This window comes from Cricetulus griseus (assembly GCF_003668045.3).
Source record: "Cricetulus griseus strain 17A/GY chromosome 1 unlocalized genomic scaffold, alternate assembly CriGri-PICRH-1.0 chr1_0, whole genome shotgun sequence".
NCBI classification, from domain to species: domain Eukaryota; kingdom Metazoa; phylum Chordata; class Mammalia; order Rodentia; family Cricetidae; genus Cricetulus; species Cricetulus griseus.
The window spans coordinates 65270196-65286903 of record NW_023276806.1 but is presented as its reverse complement, the minus strand read 5'-3'; the positions used below and the strand labels follow the sequence as shown (position 1 = coordinate 65286903).

The 16708-nt window shown below is 51.8% G+C and overlaps 3 protein-coding genes across 4 annotated transcripts; 1 reads left to right on the top strand and 2 right to left on the bottom strand.

The window, feature by feature from the left end:
* Positions 1-606: 606 nt before the first annotated feature.
* Positions 607-1118, top strand: Dpm3 (dolichyl-phosphate mannosyltransferase subunit 3, regulatory). The gene is given in 2 exon segments (NM_001246710.2): positions 607-661; positions 773-1118. A coding segment is annotated over 1 exon segment (279 nt). The 5' UTR covers positions 607-661; positions 773-777; the 3' UTR covers positions 1057-1118.
* An 821-nt stretch (positions 1119-1939) lies between these two features.
* On the bottom strand, positions 1940-4231 carry Slc50a1 (solute carrier family 50 member 1). Of its 2 annotated transcripts, XM_027393227.2 has the most exons (6): positions 4071-4231; positions 3750-3827; positions 3534-3657; positions 2768-2929; positions 2377-2496; positions 1940-2301 (listed from the first exon to the last, which is right to left on the bottom strand). In XM_027393227.2, exons 1-6 carry the CDS (start codon positions 4148-4150, stop codon positions 2200-2202), a joined length of 666 nt encoding a protein of 221 aa, XP_027249028.1. In that variant the 5' UTR covers positions 4151-4231; the 3' UTR covers positions 1940-2199. The 2 variants fall into 2 exon arrangements, with proteins under 2 accessions (XP_027249028.1, XP_027249029.1); XM_027393228.2 differs by lacking the exon at positions 2768-2929.
* Positions 4232-5494: 1263 nt separating this feature from the next.
* Efna1 (ephrin A1) lies at positions 5495-13038 on the bottom strand. Its single transcript, XM_027393232.2, has 5 exons — positions 12840-13038; positions 9305-9600; positions 6726-6791; positions 6547-6597; positions 5495-6374 (listed from the first exon to the last, which is right to left on the bottom strand). The coding sequence occupies exons 1-5, from the start codon at positions 12929-12931 to the stop codon at positions 6262-6264; spliced, it is 618 nt and encodes a 205-aa protein (XP_027249033.1). The 5' UTR covers positions 12932-13038; the 3' UTR covers positions 5495-6261.
* Between the last annotated feature and the right edge of the window lie 3670 nt (positions 13039-16708).

The following is a 16708-nucleotide window of genomic DNA, read 5'->3' as shown; positions in this document are numbered from 1 at the left end:
ATAGCATATGCTCACACAGAGACACATAAATAAAAACTTTAAAGCCAAACAAAGCAAAAACCAAACGAAAAACCCTCATGTTTTATTTAAATTGGAATTCTGAAGCCAACCCTTTATCTTATCTTGCAATGATCTTCTTTTGTTGAGTTGCCCTGGAATCATAGGTATGTTCCATTCTGACCATGACCAGCCTGTTTATTTCAGACGGAGCCTCAAATTGGAGTTCAAGATCATTCTGAGTATTTAGTAAAATTCTGTTTCAAAATAAAAAGGGCTCAGTGGTAGAGTATTGCCTAGCAGGTGTGAGGAGGCGCGTTCATCTTCAGTGTTGGGAAGAGGGCTTGAATAATTGAATGAGTGGGGTTTGTGCGCTGGAGAGCTGAGTTTAAGGCGACGATATTACACTCCCATCTTACTGCAACTTTTTGGCGTATCCTCAGACTTTCCACAAATTCCAGCCAGTCTAGAGCAAAATCTCCTCTGGACTTAGCCTGCGATTTTCGAAAAGCGGTCTGTAACTTTCCCGGACCTGAGCGCGGCCGGAAGTTCCCCAGGTGTTGTCATGAGAACTACAGTTCCCAGAAGGCAGTGCGGAGGAAGGGAGGGAGTAGAAGAGGATTTCCGGACGCTGATGCGGACCTTGTCAGCGCGACGCTCAGAGGTACTCTTAGGTGGCGGGCTTAGTGGAAAGGTGAAAGGGTGGAAGTGACTGGCCAGATGCAAAGCGGGTAATGGTAGAAAGGATCGCTAGCCTTGATTTCTCTCCTTGCAGGGACCATGACGAAGTTAACCCAGTGGCTTTGGGGACTGGCGCTCTTAGGCTCTGCCTGGGCTGCCCTGACCATGGGAGCTCTGGGCCTGGAACTGCCTTTCCCCTGCCAGGAGGTCCTATGGCCTCTGCCTGCCTACCTGCTGGTGTCCGCTGGCTGCTATGCCCTCGGCACTGTGGGCTATCGAGTGGCCACATTTCACGACTGCGAAGACGCCGCCCGAGAGCTGCAGAGCCAGATCCTGGAGGCGCGAGCAGATTTAGCCCGCAGGGGGCTTCGCTTCTGACACCGTCACCCATTCCTGCCCGGACATCCTTCCTCATTCCCTATTAAAGTGAAGTTTATTTTCTAACCTGGTTTAGTTTTGAGTGTGGACGACGGGTATTGGGGGTTCTGTATACCAGAAGTCAAAAAGTGCAAGGCAGGAGAGCCAACTTCCCAGGCTTTGCCTTTGCCTTTTGGTGGCATTCTGTCCCCTTCTCAGATTTTTTTTTAATAGGATCTCATGTATCCCAGACTGGTCTCGAACCCAGACATATGGCCTTGGATGATTTTGATTGTCTGTCTCTCATCTCCTCTAATTACAGGCCAAAACCACCATGACTAGCTTATGTGGTGCTGGGGAATTGATTACCTACTGGGCTTCAAATATGGAAGCCCTCAACTGAGCTACTTCCCCAAATTTGTTTTATTTGTTTCGGTGGTTTTACTAAGTAGTCCAACTTGGCTTACAACTTGCAGTGTTGCCCAGGCTGCCCCCAACCTTGTCCTCCTGCCCCAACCTTTGAGTTTGTTTTGTTCAAGACAGAGTGTCTCTGTGCAACCCTGACTGTCCTGGAACTCCTCTGTAGACCAGGCTAGCCTCAAGTCAGAGATCTGCCTGCCTCTGCCTCCTGAGTGCTGGGATTAAAGGCGTGCGCCATCACCAAGCTCTGCCTCAACCTTTTAAATGCTGGGATTCCAGGCTTCCCACACAGGGCTAGGAAGTATGTATACCTAACTTCCATTTTTTTTTTTTATAACTTTCAAGTTTTTTTTCTTTTTAGAAGGCCTTCTGGGTCTTTGTGCCTTCTAGTTCTTTCAGATACCTTTTCTGAGCCAGTCTTAGGAGCCCAGTCACTAGGCCCACCAGGAAGGTTGAGAATCATGAAGAAAGCACAAACCCTACAGGCAGGGGTGGAGAACACTTTATTTTAAGGCACATTCTAAAGATACCACCTCAGCCTCCAAAATGAGAAAAGATAATCTCTCTTCAAAAATTCGATTTCATCCCATAGGTCCCATCTGATCTACGTAAAAGTCCTTCTTTGATCCCTCTATTTTCAAAATCAGCCTTTTTCTCACAACCTATTGCACCCATGGAAGTGGTCAGGAGGACCAGCAGAAACAGGAGCTCTTTGGTATCATATTGGCCCTAAGGTGGCTGTGGTCAGGTTTGCAGAAGGCGGTATTTTCTGTCATGTTCTGGGGGATACTTGCAGAAAAGCCCAAGTCGGATCAGGCTGGTAATGATCCCTGGAAGGTTGGGCACCTGCAATCAAAAGGCTGCTGTAAGACAGGAACTAGTTTCTGCTTTGTAGACTCCTCTTCCCATCCAGGATCTTACCGTGATATATGGGTCTCTGAGTCGAAACCCGTAGATGGACCAGGAGGTAGAAGAAAGGAAGGTGGCGATGGTGAGTGAGAAGGAGAGACGCTGGGTAGACTTAGTCTGAATGATCTTGGCCTGTGGCAAAAGTACTCCTGGTTCAGGCTTATAGTACCATTCCTGAGCCCTAGCCTAAGAATTTCCTTGTGGAAAAAAAAAAAAAAAAAAAAAAGACCCAAATCCCTCTGATCTTTGACCCAGCTCTCTCCTGCATCTCCCTTACCCACCACTCCTGCCTGGCCTTCTTCCAGGAGCTGGGGTCTTCTTTTCCTCTGGAGTATTAGCCAGTCTCTGGCTAAGGCAGCCTAGCCCTTCTGATCTCCCCTACCTTGTGGCCACCCCCACTCACCAAGTCAGCCAGTGGTGAGAGGTACATGCTGATGGTAAAGACACTGCAGAAGAGGCCTAGCTGCTGAAGCCGGGCCTCAAGGTCTGGCACCAGAAGCCAAAAGTAGCCATAACCCAGGAGAAGGACCCCCAGCAGGGCTGCAGTCTGCAGGAGCACAGCATGCTGCAGGGGAGAAGCGTCTTACTTGCATCTGTACCAGAACACTGATTTCTCTGCTGGGATTGCTTCATCCTGTCTTCGTCCATGCTCTAATGGGGAAATCAACTTTTATCCCAGCCTTCATTCATGTCAGTCTCTATTTCACCAATTACTTGAAGGAAGTCTCATCCACACAACACTGGAGGTCTCCAGGGAAGGGAAAAGTATCTTTTCACATGAGTCTCTCACACTTACAGTAAGAGACTAATGAATGTTTTTTGTGATTGAATGGGAAAGCATAGCTAATGGCCATTCTTAGCCACTGGCCCTGGTCCTAACCCTAAAGGAACTATCAGAGACAGTATAGCTCTTTCTCCCGGGCCTGTTGGAGAGAATAGGTTAGCACTGACACCACTGGGCTAGGTAAGCCACCAGCCCTGTGAGCAAGGGGACAATGGGTGGCTGTGTGTGTGTGTGATTTGTAGGGTTGGCTTCATGGGAAGGAGAACCAGAAGGGCATTCTAGGAAAAGGAAGTACTGACATCCTACTAGTCTTCCAGGAACCAGTGTCTGCTCTGCTAACGTGGCAGGGAGTGCAGCCGAGGTGGGCGCGAGGGAGGGCCTCTACCTTCTGAGGACTGTAGTGCAGATATGCCAGGATATAGAGCGTCTGAAGGACAGCACCCACGATATTGACGATGATGAGGGTCCCATCTCCCTTCAAGACTCCATAACTCAGCCAGCCCAGGTTACTGTGAGGGGAGGGGGGTTATGTGGCAGGGGGTCCCCAGAGACCTCTTGTGCCTCCCTCAGCCTTTCCCGTCACAGTCAACAATACTCTCACTTGACATCCGTGGTGAGAAAAGGCAGGAACTGGATGCTGTCCACGCTCCGTGTCCTCTGCATGTGCCTGAGGTCCGAGCTGGAAGGGGACCCAAAGGGAATTGTTAGGAATGGGTAGCAGATTCCTCGGGGCTTGTCACCCACCCTGAACAACAAGCAGATCTCCCCGCTCAGGCCGAGGGGCCAGCCTTGCTCTAGCACCCCAGATCACCCAACCCTATTCCACTTTCATTCTGGCTAGAAATTGTAGCCACGTCTCTTGACCACTTTGCTTTCCTGATTTCCTGGTCCTATTCCCAGCCCAGTCCATCCGCGCTCTCACAGGCCAGTGGAGAACATGCCCAGGGTGAAGAGCACGCAGGCACCGGAAAGAAAAGAGTCTGCCACGCCGCCCGCCTCCATCCCACCGGAGTCGGTTCCCTCGCCCAGGGCTGTGCTCCGGCTGTTTAGGCCCAGAGCTGGCGCCCGCGAAGCCACGCCCCTCCCCGCGGACCGGCGCCGGAACCCGCCCTCGCCAGAACTGCACCGGAACTGGGGCCTCTGCCACACCAGCGCTGCATGCTGGCTGGGTGGTTTGCTGTTATGTGTTCCTGAGTTTCGCCTTCGGATTGTGCTTTAATGCTTTTAGTAGGGACCATGCATTTGTCCCCAACAGGGTCCCTCCTCACACTCTGCCCACCCTTGGGTCATCTAGGCCATTAGCCTCAACTTCTGTGCTCCTATATGTCCTTGTATGCCAGAAGACATATCAGAACCTTGGGAGGTTTCCCCTGAAGGTTACTGAAATCTTTTTAGCCTGTTCCTTAAATTGCCAGGCGTTGCCATCTTTCTTCAGATGCCCTCCCTTACACAACCTGCCCTCTCCATGGGCAACCCTACCCTGGCCCCCTGTTCCTACATACTTGCTGCTGGGAACTTTCCCTCCCAGCCTCCCACGCAGCTCTGCTGGTGGGGCTGTGCACATGCTTCAGCTGGCATCCAGCTCCCTGACTCACTCAGACAGCATGAGTACCTGTGTGGTATGCCAAAGCCCTGCGCTTGAGGCTGATGAGAGTGGGTTTAGAGTTGGACAGGAAGAACTTAACAGAATGGGGTGCGGAGAGGAATCCAGCAAACTACTATAGGGAATTCTCCTGGAGAACCCCTGGAGGAAATACCCTCCCTCTGACCTGGTAAGAACATGTGTTTTTCAGAAAGAGAAAGAAATTAAGCCAAGTTGTGTCTTATATCTTTTTCCCTTGATCCTAGCCACTTACTTATTTTGTCTTTTATTTATTTACTTATTTATTTTATTATTTGTGAGACAAGGTCTCACTGTAGCACAGGCTGGCACTGAAATGTTGGCAATCTTCTTGCTCAACCTTCTGAGTGCTGGGATTATAGGTATGAGCCTGTGCTTATGCTCTCTGCTGCTGAGAATTTAACCCAGGGTTTACACATAGTAGGTTAGCACTCTACTTTTTTTTTTTTTTCTTTTGTTTTTTCAAGACAGATTTTTCTCCAAGTAGCTTTGGAGCCTGTCCTGGAACTCGATTTGTAGAACAGGCTGGCCTTGAACTCACAGAGATCCTCCTGCCTCTGCCTCCTGAGAACTGGGTTTAAAGGCATAGGCCACCACCACCATCTAGCAAGTAGCTGGGATTATAGGTGTGTACCACCAGCCCCAGTTGCTTCTGGTGTCGAACTGAGCCCAACACACAGAAGGGACTATGTGGTCATAAATCAATACAGAAGGGCAGAAGAACATATCCAAAAAACCAAAAACATTTCTTTATTATGAATCCAAGAACACTGTATAAAAAAACTCCAGTTGTAGAAATGAGCAGACACAGATGTTTATATACAGACACTGTACATGTGGGCCCTGCCCTTTAAGATACATTCTACACAGACTGTACACACGGGCACTGCCCTTACAGCTATACTCTAAAACCAGTATAGTCCTCGTATTGGCACAGCTCCAGGGAATGCTGCCTGAAGGATGGGGAGGATACAGTCAGTGCCTGGCTACAAACCTCTCTGGCAGCTCAGCAGGTGGAAACCTTGCAGAGATGCTGGGTCAGCCCAAGCATGCTGCCTCTCCTGTACCTGGCTCCCACGCAGGAAGCTGTCTCAAGCTTTTCCTTCAGTCAGTTCATCTGGACATCATGGCTTCCTCGGGGAAGGGTGTCTTTAGTGTCCAACTGCATGACCTCAGGCCCTTCCAGCTCATCTCCCACTGGGCCCTTAAAACGGGCCAGGACTGCACAGCTTGTTTCTTTGGCTTAAAGGTAGAAATCGCAGGGAAAGGACTGTCCCCACTTCTTTCTCCATCCCTCTGAAGTGGAGGCAGGAATGGCACAGTCAGGCTGGTTGAACTCCTTTGGGTCGAAACCCTTAATACTGAACCCTCTGAGGCTTCAGGGTGGCAGCTTGTGCATGTAGTGGGAGTGGTTCCCAGGGCTGGAACTTTGGGGTGCTTTTCCCTGCCCTTAGCCCAGTTCCAATCCGTAAGCCAGGTGAAGCATCCGACTTCACTGAGTTTGCAGTAGCAGCAGTGGCAGGAGCAGCACAGCCCAGACCAATGGGAAGAGTCGGGGAGCAGCGCTCTGACCAATGCTGTGCAGAACTTGAACCTCTGGGTCATCTGTGGGGTGAGAAGGTAAAGACCCACAAGGTAAGCAACTCTACTATTCGCACCGGCTTCTAGCCAAACAGGATGTGGCCTGCCCCCTGTGGCAAAGGAGCCACTTCTAGCCCCAGCTTCTTTTAGCAAACCCCTTCCTGTGACCCAGGCCCAACTGGCTCTAGCTCCCTACCTGCTGGAAGTCTCTTCTCCTGAGAATTGGCATGGGCCTGAGGACTATGGGCTGAAAGATAAGAATAACAGTAGATCAGGTATTGCAACAGGAGGCAGAGAAACAACTACCTCCCCATCCCTTCCACTAGACAAGCTCAGCACGGGTGGAAGGAGGCATCTACAGGCTTTGACACTCACTGATTTTGCCATTGACAGTCACCTTCAACTTCAAGCACTGGTTTTCTTGATGGTGGATAGGTTTGGCTGTAAAGTAAGTCAATAGGATGTTAAGGAAAGAACCTTTGCTAGAACCCTCCAAGCCTGGAGGCACACCAATCCTGAGCCAGTGCATACCCCTAGACACTCCCCTTATGCTGCCCTATAAGATCTCTATGCAGACGCTTCGAGCTGTCTTTCTAGCCATCCGACATGGCGGGTGGATGAAAAGACCCGAGCTAACATAGGGTTAGCTCGTTAAACAACTATAATAAAGCCTCATGCAGTTTGCATCAAAAAAAAAAAAAAAAAAAAAGAACCTTTGCTAGAAGAAGATGAGCTCAAATTTGACTCTGCTCACTTTAAGTAATTAATTAATTATTTAAGACAAGATTTCACTATGTACCATTGGCTACCCTAGAATTTGTTATGTAGACCAGGCTAGCTTCAAACTCACAAAAATCTACCTGCCTCTGTCTCCTGAGTGCTGCATAAAAGCACTCAATACCATACCCAACCTTTATTATTATTTTAAAGTTTTTTTTTTCTTCCTCTTCAGCGTATGTCACGAAACATGTGTGAAAGACAGACCATAAATAATGGGAGTCAGTTCTTGCCTTCCACCTTGCTTCTACACTGCATACTCAATAAGGCCGATTTTCTTTTCTTTGTTTTTTTTTGGGGGGGGGAGGGGGGATAGGGTCTCTCTACAAAGCCCTTGCAGTCCTAAGATTGACTGACACATGCCTATGCCTCCCAAGTGTTGGAATTAAAGGTTAGGACCACCATGCCCACCAAGGCTAATTTTCTTGTCCCTGCCTTCTATCACCCTATAGGAATGCTGGGATTACCAATGTACACCACTGCATCTGAACTTTTATGTGGGATCTGGGCCACCACAGCTGACTTGTGTGGGTTCTGGGCAGAATTTAGATTGCTGGGCTTATGCAGAAGTTTGTAGTTGGTTGTTTTTGCTCTTTTGCTCTTAGGCTCTTTGGACTCTTTGGGGGGCCCACCACCTTGCTCCCAAATAAATCACACACAGAGGCTTATTCTTAGTTATAAATGCCTAGCCTTAGCTTGGCTTGTTTCTTGCCAGCTTTTCTGAAATTATCCCATCTATCTTTGGGATATCTTGAGGCTTTTATTTTTCTTTATTCCTGTGTACCTTTCTCTCCTTCTTACTCCGTGTCTGGCTGTATACCTCTGTAGCTGGGTGGCTGGCCCCTGAAGTTCTCCTCCTAACTCTCTCGTTCCCTGATCCTTTTTTTCTCCCAGATTTCTCCTCATATTTACCTCTCTGCCTGCCAGCCCCACCTATCCTCTCTATTGTCTCTCTCCTCCCTCTCTATTGTCCATTTAGCTCTTTATTAGACCATCAAGCATTTTAGACAGGCAAAGTACCATAGCTTCAGAGTTAAACAAATGCAACATAAACAAAAGTAACACACCTTAAAATAATATTCTCCAATGTTAGCTGATTTTTATTTTTTATTATTTATTAATTATGGTTTTTCAATACAGAGTTTCACTGTATAGCCCTGGCTGTCCTGCAACTCACTCTGTAGACCAGGCTGGCCTTGAACTCAGAGATCCATCTGCCTCTGCCTCCTGAGTGATGGAATTAAAGGCATGTGTCACCACTGTCCAGCCTCTGTTCTTTTTTTTTTTTTTTAGGGACAGTCTCACTCTAGCCCACAATGACCTGAAACCTTGACTGTAGCCTAGGCTGCCCTTGAATTCACTCATTCTCCGGAGTGCCTAGATTACTGGTGTGAGCCACCACGCTTCGCCTAACCTTGATATTTATTTTCAGGTTTTTTGCCTACTTTCTGATCAGTGTTCAGTTCCATCTCTCATTCTCTGTAATAACACTCAACTTTAGCAGTCGAGTGACAGGAACGTGGACAATGTCTCTTCCATATACACATTCCATCTTTCATGACTCCCAGCCTGAAATTGGGTGAAGTGTTCAGAAATGTGTAACTTCCCTTTCCTTGGACCAATATTTTCCATGCTGGCCTAGACTCAGCCAGAGAATAAGCCCCGGATCTAGCCTTCTCAAAGCCTGGACCTTGTAACTCTCAGGATTCATCAGTGGGGTTCTGCCACCCTCAGGAGGAAGTTTAGTCTCTTACTAGTATTCTGTCCTACCCACTTTCCAAGCCCATCGCTACTTCTTGTATGCCTGTCATTCCAGGAGCTCCAGAAGCGTCACCCTCTCTTTGTGCCTCTTGTCCTTGTCATACTCAGTCATTTCTGTCTTTGACCTTGGCAGGTACACAGGTCATTTTCCCAAGTGCCTTGTGTTCATGTCTATCACATCACACTCTTCTACTGGCCTGATGCTTTATATGGGTTCCTTCCCAGCTTCCTTGAAGACAGGGCCTAGGAGTGTTTTAGTAACTTTCTGCCCATGTGTCAGACAGAGTGCCTAGGACACACCTGAAGCTTGTTCCACATCTGCGATATTGTTAAGGGGTGGGCTCTATGCTACTTGACTCCCCACGAAGCAAGCACCCAGGCCCATGCTGCGGCCACCAGTGACCTTATGTACTCACAGATGTAGTAGTAGCTGTGTCCTTCCTTGAACTCCTTGCCCAAGGTGAAAGGTGTGAAGCGCTGGAATTTCTCAGACAGCTTCTCTGGGCCGTGCTTGGCACCAGGCTGGTTGCACTTCCAGCGGACCTGGTCCTTTGACTGGGGCTGGCATGCCACATACTCCTGGTGCTCCACCATGTACAGTGTATACCGCTCCATGGCAGCATCTGCCACAGAGTCATCCTCGTAATGTGGGCAGATGATGTCTAGGTAATCATTCAGCCTCACGTGTACAGTGTAGTCCTCCTCCCGGAACCTGGGCCCATGTAAAGCAGGAGGAAGCAGATTACTCAGAAATCAGGCCAGAGCCTGGAGCTTCCCACTGGTCTCAGCATCCCTCACATCTCACCTGCATACCCAAAGATTTTTTCCAAAATCTTTTTTAATTTTTTTTTTTTTTTTTTTTTTGAGACAGGGTTTCTCTGTGTAGCTTTGGAGCCTATCCTGGCACTCGCTTTGGAGACCAGGCTGGCCTCGAACTCACAGAGATCCACCTGCCTCTGCCTCTGCCTCCCGAGTGCGTGCGCCACCAACGCGCGGCGTTTTCCAAAATCTTAACTAGTGTATTTACTGATCTTGATTTCTTTCATCTTCCTCCTGCATCTTCAACCATTCTTTCACCACCATCACCTCCTACTCATTCTCCAAATAACATCCACTAAGTATCATTCAGGTACCAAAGTGCCTTCTAGAATACCCAGTATTTGCCCAAGGATCGGCAGTTCTAAGTATTTCTGCATCTCACCCCCTGCTGTGTTTCCCCAGGTGCTTTTTTTAAATGCCAGTAGACTTCAATCTGGGCCATTCTGGATTCTGGAGCCAAGGTCTCTCTCTCTCTACCTCGGAGTGGCGCCCTCATCACACACACCCTTTGCTTTGCTTATCTCATCTTGTCCTGCCCCTCAAAGAGTCTCTCTCAGATTTCCATTACCCTTCAGCACCCAATCCCTGGTCCAAACCCAGACTCACAGATAGTAAAACCATTCTTATCAGTTTACTCAACTCTCCCTTTCTTGTTACTCAAACTTATGTCCTGATCTCCTTGTCCCATTTCCTCAGAGCACCTCCAAACATCCCTGTCTTTTTTTTTTTTTTATCTCCAAGAGTCATAATTCCACCTTCCCCGATGAAATGCTACAATTCTTAGACTCAAGCCTGCTTCTGCCTTTCCCTTCTCCCCAGGTGGAGCCAGCTCCCCTCCCCCAGGCGGTTCCCCCTCAAGCCGTGCAGGCTCCAGCCTGACTGCCCACCAGCCCCTCCCCCTTAGCTCCAGACACCTGGCTCCAGCCTGGGTAGGGTCTTAGCAGTGGGGAAGTGCTTCCCCCACCCGCTGAAAGCCAGTCAGCCTCTCGGAAATCTCCCAAGCACTGCCAGTGAGAGGCTCAGCAGAGCTGGCTGCCAATTTGCCTTAAATCCAAGTCCTTGGCATGGGTGGTGCCCATGGTGATGGTGGGGTTCCATGGTGGCCACCCACCACCCAGTCATCGTGACCCTTTAGAGGCCTGGCCTTGCAACAGCTTGCAGCCTCTAGAACCAGGCTTAGCAGGCCCCTCCCCCACCCTGGGGAAAAGAGAGAGAAGCAGAGGGAGGCTTTTAAAATTCCTCTCCAGAGAGATAAACATAGGAGCCATTTCAGAACAGGTATTTCAGCTCTGGGCCTGGCGTCTTTCCCCCATTCCCGTGATGGGCACTGACTCATGCCTCATCTACCTCTGCTACCCGCCCAGACACAATCTTGAGAGCCTGGGAACATTCGACTTGTCAACTGTAAGCAGCCCCCAAGACCCCGGGACAGCCCAGTACTGGTTTTGCCCCAGCGCTGGCCTCTAGGTGCTGAGAAGTCTGAATAGCCAGGGTGCCTGTCTCTCCAGGACCATGGGAGCCCAGGGCCCAGCTCACAGTGGCACCCTTCTCTGACACTGCCTCTGCCTGGAGATCCCAGGGCTAATGCCCACTACCCTGAGTCACCTATGCCAACCCAACACCCGCCCTGCTCATTGCCAACTCATCTCTTCCCCCAAGCTGGGCCTGGCTAGACTGCCCATGACCTCCACTCTAGACCGGCTTTCCTGTAGCTGTAAATAAGACAGGGCTTGTGTTCGTCCAGAGAGACAGGGCTGAAGCCATACTTAGTGGGGTATACTTCTAAGGGTACTATCTCCTCCACTTAGCTTGCTTGTGACACTTAGTCTTCATCTGGAAAGGGGGGCTACATTAGTGGTGGAGAAGACAGGGAGGGGGCAAGGAAGAGGCTCCTTCCTGAAAGAGAGGAAACCTGGGAGCTTGGGAACGGAAAAGGCCAGAGTTCCCCCCTCCCTACTCATGGCTTCCTGTCCCCTCCTCCTCCTTCAGCCAACACCTGGCATGGACATAAACAGGGACTTTGCTCTTTTCCACAGGACTGGGTCAGGGTGGCAAGGGGTAGGCTCAAGGGCTGGCTGGGCTGCCGTGGTACCTCAGGGCCAGGAAGACATTGCCCTTAGGGTTGGCAGCTGGCTCTGTGCTGCCTCCAACATGCTCTAGACAACAGACCCTCAAGAGGCAGTGCCACAATGCCAGAGGAAACTGGCATTGCATCTGTCTCGGGAAGGGGGAGGTGGGCACACTGGATCTGGGAGTGGTTTAGTGATGTTTTGCCCCCCCTTAGGGACCAGGCTCTTTTCTCCTTGTCCCACCATACCCCCCCTTAGGTTTTGCCCAAATACTGTTCTCACAACTTGAGAAAACTCAAGGGCAAGAACAAAGGGTCTGACAGTGTCTTCCTTCCAATACCATTTGCTTCATAGCCCTAAAACCTGCCCTGGAGAAATTACCTCCTTCCTGTTAGCCCTTTGTAGCCCTGTGAACCCCCCTCTGCTCCTCCCCTAGCTTCCCAGTGACACTCCTCACCAGTTCTTTAGTGTGACCACCTTGGCCACGCCCTCGGTCTATCCATGCACAGCGTGTACCTAATTTATGCCACCCCCCAAAAAGTCTTTGGGGGCACTCTCCAGAGTCATCGTAAATACAGAATAAATACCTAATACCCGAAATCTAGACCCTTACTAAGGGTCTTCCCAGGGCGAGTCTGAGCACTGTGTTTACTCTTGATGTCAATAGGTGCCTGTTAGGGCACAAATGCTCAAGGGGCACACCACAAGAGGACACAGAAGTTTCGTGAGGGGTCTTAAACAGCCCTGGAGGACAGGGCCAATGTTAAGTCTCAAGGCAAGAACACTCGGCATGAGATCCTTACTTTAGAGTGATGGGATGCCAGAGGGCAGGAAGAGAAGGGCTGAAATAGCGCCTGTGCAAGCAGGCATGAGCAGGTTTCTGCCAGAGTCGGGTGTTGCCAGTTACCAAGGGAGGTAAAGACGGAGGTGGGGCGCTACAGAATCCTTCCCACCCCTGGCCACCTCTCCCAGGCTCAGGCCAGGGGGTGGCCGGGACAGTTACCCAGAGGAAAGGCATTGCCAACCAGGCGCCCAGGCTGCCAGAGGGAGTCTTGGGGCTTACTTGGGATTTGAACTGTTCCAGAAGACGATGTGACGGTCAGCAGCGGCCAGACTGCAGCACAGACCCAAGAGAGGGGCCCAAAGAAACTCCATAGCGTGGGGCCGGGCCGGGCCGGGCCGGGACGAGAGCTCTGCAGTGTAGGGTTCCCACTGGCTTCTCTCCACGGTAGGCACCGCGATCACAAATCTGGCCTCTGGGCGGCTCGACTCCGCCTTTTGGGCCGGCGCCGCCCGACACCCGCCCCGCCCCCGCCCCGCCCGGCGCGCGCTGCCCCAGGGCTGGGTGGCTAGGGAGGTGGAGGAAGGGAGGACGCTCGGGAAGGGGGGCGCTCCCGTGTCCCAGGGGCCGAGCGCGCTCCGGGGTCTGCACAGATCTCCCCATAGCTGCAGTTCGCTTACGGGGGGAGAGGGGGAGACGTCTGTGTGAGGCTCTGTAGGCTTTGTGGGACTGGGCGCAGTCGCAAGCTGGAAAAGGGAAGAACTCACACGTGTGGGCCTGGGAACCAGCGGCTGCAGGACCCCGCTTTGCAGCGCGGGGCGCCGATCGTGCCAGGGTGCGAAGTGGGGGGTATACCCACACCTTCCCGGGATTCACACCCAGACCCGCACGCTCGCCTTCTCACGCTCTCTCACTCGCGACCGCCCCCCCCCCCGCCCAGACTCTGCGCTTGGCTGCCCCTCCCCACACAGACGCGGCTGTTTGTTTTTGTTGGGTTTGTCAATGTTGTCTTTGTTCAAGAGATTGTGTCATCGCTTAGATGCCGGGAATAAAGTGCGACGCTGTGTGTGATCAAGTGTGTAACGTGTGCGGCCAGGACTAAGGGTGCCTCAGTGCGACAGTACTTTGTGCGAGGGGAACAGATAGGAAGGACCCTGGGGCTCAGGAGGGGATCTGTTCTTTTTTTTTTTTTTTTTTAACAGCCCCAAAGTACACTAATGACCTGTCTATTCGTCTCTAGTGTGTCTCGAGAGAAAGCGCCCCTGCAAATGGGCTGTGGGGATACGGTCATGAAGGGTGACAAACGGACCGACACATGTACATATGGCGCGTGTAAATGCGTGTGGTGGCGGGTGGGTGTAAAGACACTTGCGAGTGTGTGCGGAAGCGTGCGAAACGCCGGGCATACGTATGCTAATGCTTGTGAACAGCGTGAAGAAGAGGAGAAACGTGTTGGGGCGTGCAGGGGGGGTGGCTGGGCTGGAGTAGGGGTAGCTTGGGCCGCTGTGTTTGGCTCAGCCGTCTGACTTGGGTCTCCAGTCGTCAGGACTCCAGTACCAGGCTCAGACCCCCTCCCCCGCTCCGTGTAAACAACCTTGCAGGAAGGAATTCACCTCTAGAATCAGCAGCTGTCTGGAGAGGGGTTGGCGGCGTCTGCGCCTGAGTTGGAGCTGGCGGGCAGGTGTTTGATTAGGCTCGAGTGCGTTCCTGGAGCTGCAAAGTTGGAAGCTGAGTGCTTGGTAGTTTGCGTGTGTGACTGTGTGCCTGCAGGGTTTGATGGGGCCGCGGTTTAGTGCGCCCCCACCCCTTCTCTGCGGCTGCGCATCAGGGCAAGCCGCGGACCCGGGGCTCTTTGCCGACTCTGGCCCAGCTTTCTGGGCTTCCATGCCGTTTCATCCTGGCTTTTTACGGCCAGGCCTGGAGGCAGAACCTGTAATTACGCCGGGGCCAGGACGCCGCGGCCAGTCCGGTGCTGACCCTGCTGGGGAGGAGCCTGGGGCTTTGGCCGCCGCCCTCCTCCTCCTCCTCCTCCTCCTCCTCCTCCTCCTCCTCTCCTCCTCCTCCTCCTCCTCCTCCTCCTCCTCCTCCTCCTCCTCCTCCTCCTCCTCCTCCGGGAGGTGGGCCCTACTTGTCGCTCTCACCATAAATATTTACTGAGCTCCAACTAGGTGCCGCGCCCCGTAACCCCGCTCCTGGGTCAGGGTCCGACTTTGCACAAGCACATGCCACCGAGAGCACACCTGCCCTACGCGACCGACGTGCCAGAGCCCCACGCAGATCCTAGGTGCGGCCCGCCCCTCCCGCCGGGTCCGAAGTTTATCGGCAGCCCCGAGGCGCGCCTCACGCGCCTCTTGCTCATCTGGAGGGCACCTAGGTGAAGGTCCCCCACGCGCTCGCTCCTCGTGGTGCGAGTGCCTCTCCTAGTTCCTTTGCTTCCTAGGGTTTTGTTTTGTTCCGTGTCGCGCTGCCGGCGCCAGCGTGAACAGTAGCCAGCCAGTGTTTGGCGAGTGAGGCCACCCACTATAAAGGTGTGAACACGTGACTGCTGGGAAGCTCGCAGAGGGCTTCGGCCGTAGTGCATCTTTAGAGAAAATAGCCCAGGATTGTCTCTAGGGGAGACGGCTTCGGGCCAGATCGCCTCCGGCGGCCGCCACAGGGATCCCGCGCTGCGCAGCTCCCTGGTCCCAGCCTGGCAGGGACACGTCCGCCTCCTGACTGCCCGCGTCTATCAGGGATGAGCTGGGTGGAGAGGGTGGCGGGAACCTCGGCTCCGACGGGACCTGCTCCAGCATTGCCACTCAGGCCTTTAGAGAGAGGTGGCTCATCTGTTTTGGCTGGAGCGCAGAGATGAGGCTGAGATAAAGTCTTTGCTAAGATAAAGTCACTGCCCACATGGAGTCCCGCAGGAGGCAGGGGACTTGTGTTTGGGCATACGTTTTCCTGGAATTGGGTAATAGGGAAAATACCGAGCAAAACAGTCTTGCTGAAACTCAGACCCCGCAGCACAATCTCACTAACCCCTTGCTCCTGGAGCCGCTGCGCCGCCTGCTGGGCGGAGAGGAGAGTTTCAGGTTCTGTGCGACGCGGACGCGGACGACAGAAGGGACACCAGAATACAGAATAAATCCAGGCCTTCTGGGCATCCCAGTTCTAGCCCGCCCTGGCCTGTCTGGCTTTGTTTGGGACTACCTGCTACCCTAAAGTTGTGTACCTTTGTTGTCTCTCAGCACTCCCACCCCCAGGCAAACATCTGTGCTCAGTGGCAAGTATGTATGAGGTGTCTGTTTGTCTGGGGAAAACCCCTTTATGAATCCCTTCTGGGAAATTTTTGAGGGCCAAGGTTAACTCTGGGTGTGTTGGGTGGGGGTGGGAAGATCCTGCTTCCACAGAGGGCACTGCTCACCCGCAGGCAACTTTTCCAGACTGAAGCAGCCACAGCCACTCAGCAGCTTGTCTGACGTTTCAGAGTAGGGAGGCCAGAGCCGCTGCCATGGGGCATCTCTAGGTAATGTGTGCGGCACTGGCACAGTGGGCCCTGAACTTGGAGCCGTTTCTGCCTTACTCTCTGAAGGCGATTTTGAAAAGTGCAGGGTACCATTTTTACTTTGTTAGTACTGTGAGAAAATGTATCAGTTTGGAAAATAAAGGGGGAAAGAAAGGTTCTGATAAGGGTGCTGACTTGCTTTTCTCTTCTCTTCTCTTCTCTCTTTCTTTCCTTTTTTTTTTTTTTTTTTTTTTGAGATTGGTTATCACTAATATGTAGCCACGGGTGTCCTGGAAGTCATTATATAGACCAGGCTGGCCTCAAACTCACAGAGATCTGCCTTCCTCTGCCTCCTAAGTGCTGGGATTAAAGGTGTGTGTTAGGGGGCTGGAGATGTGGCATAGCAGTTTAAGGTCATCGGCATCCAGAGGACCAGAACTCTAGTCTCAGCACCTACATGGTGGCTCACAACCATCTGTAACTCCAGTCCCAGGGACTGGGGCCCTCTTCTGGTTTCTGAAGGCAGGGGCATGTAGGTGTTGCAGAGACCTTCATGCAGGCAAAAACATGCATTAAAAAAAGTTAAAAATTAAAACAAACGCCAAACAGTCATGTGCCACCAGGGCCAGCACTTTCTTTTGATCAAATTATAAATTGACTCATTTCT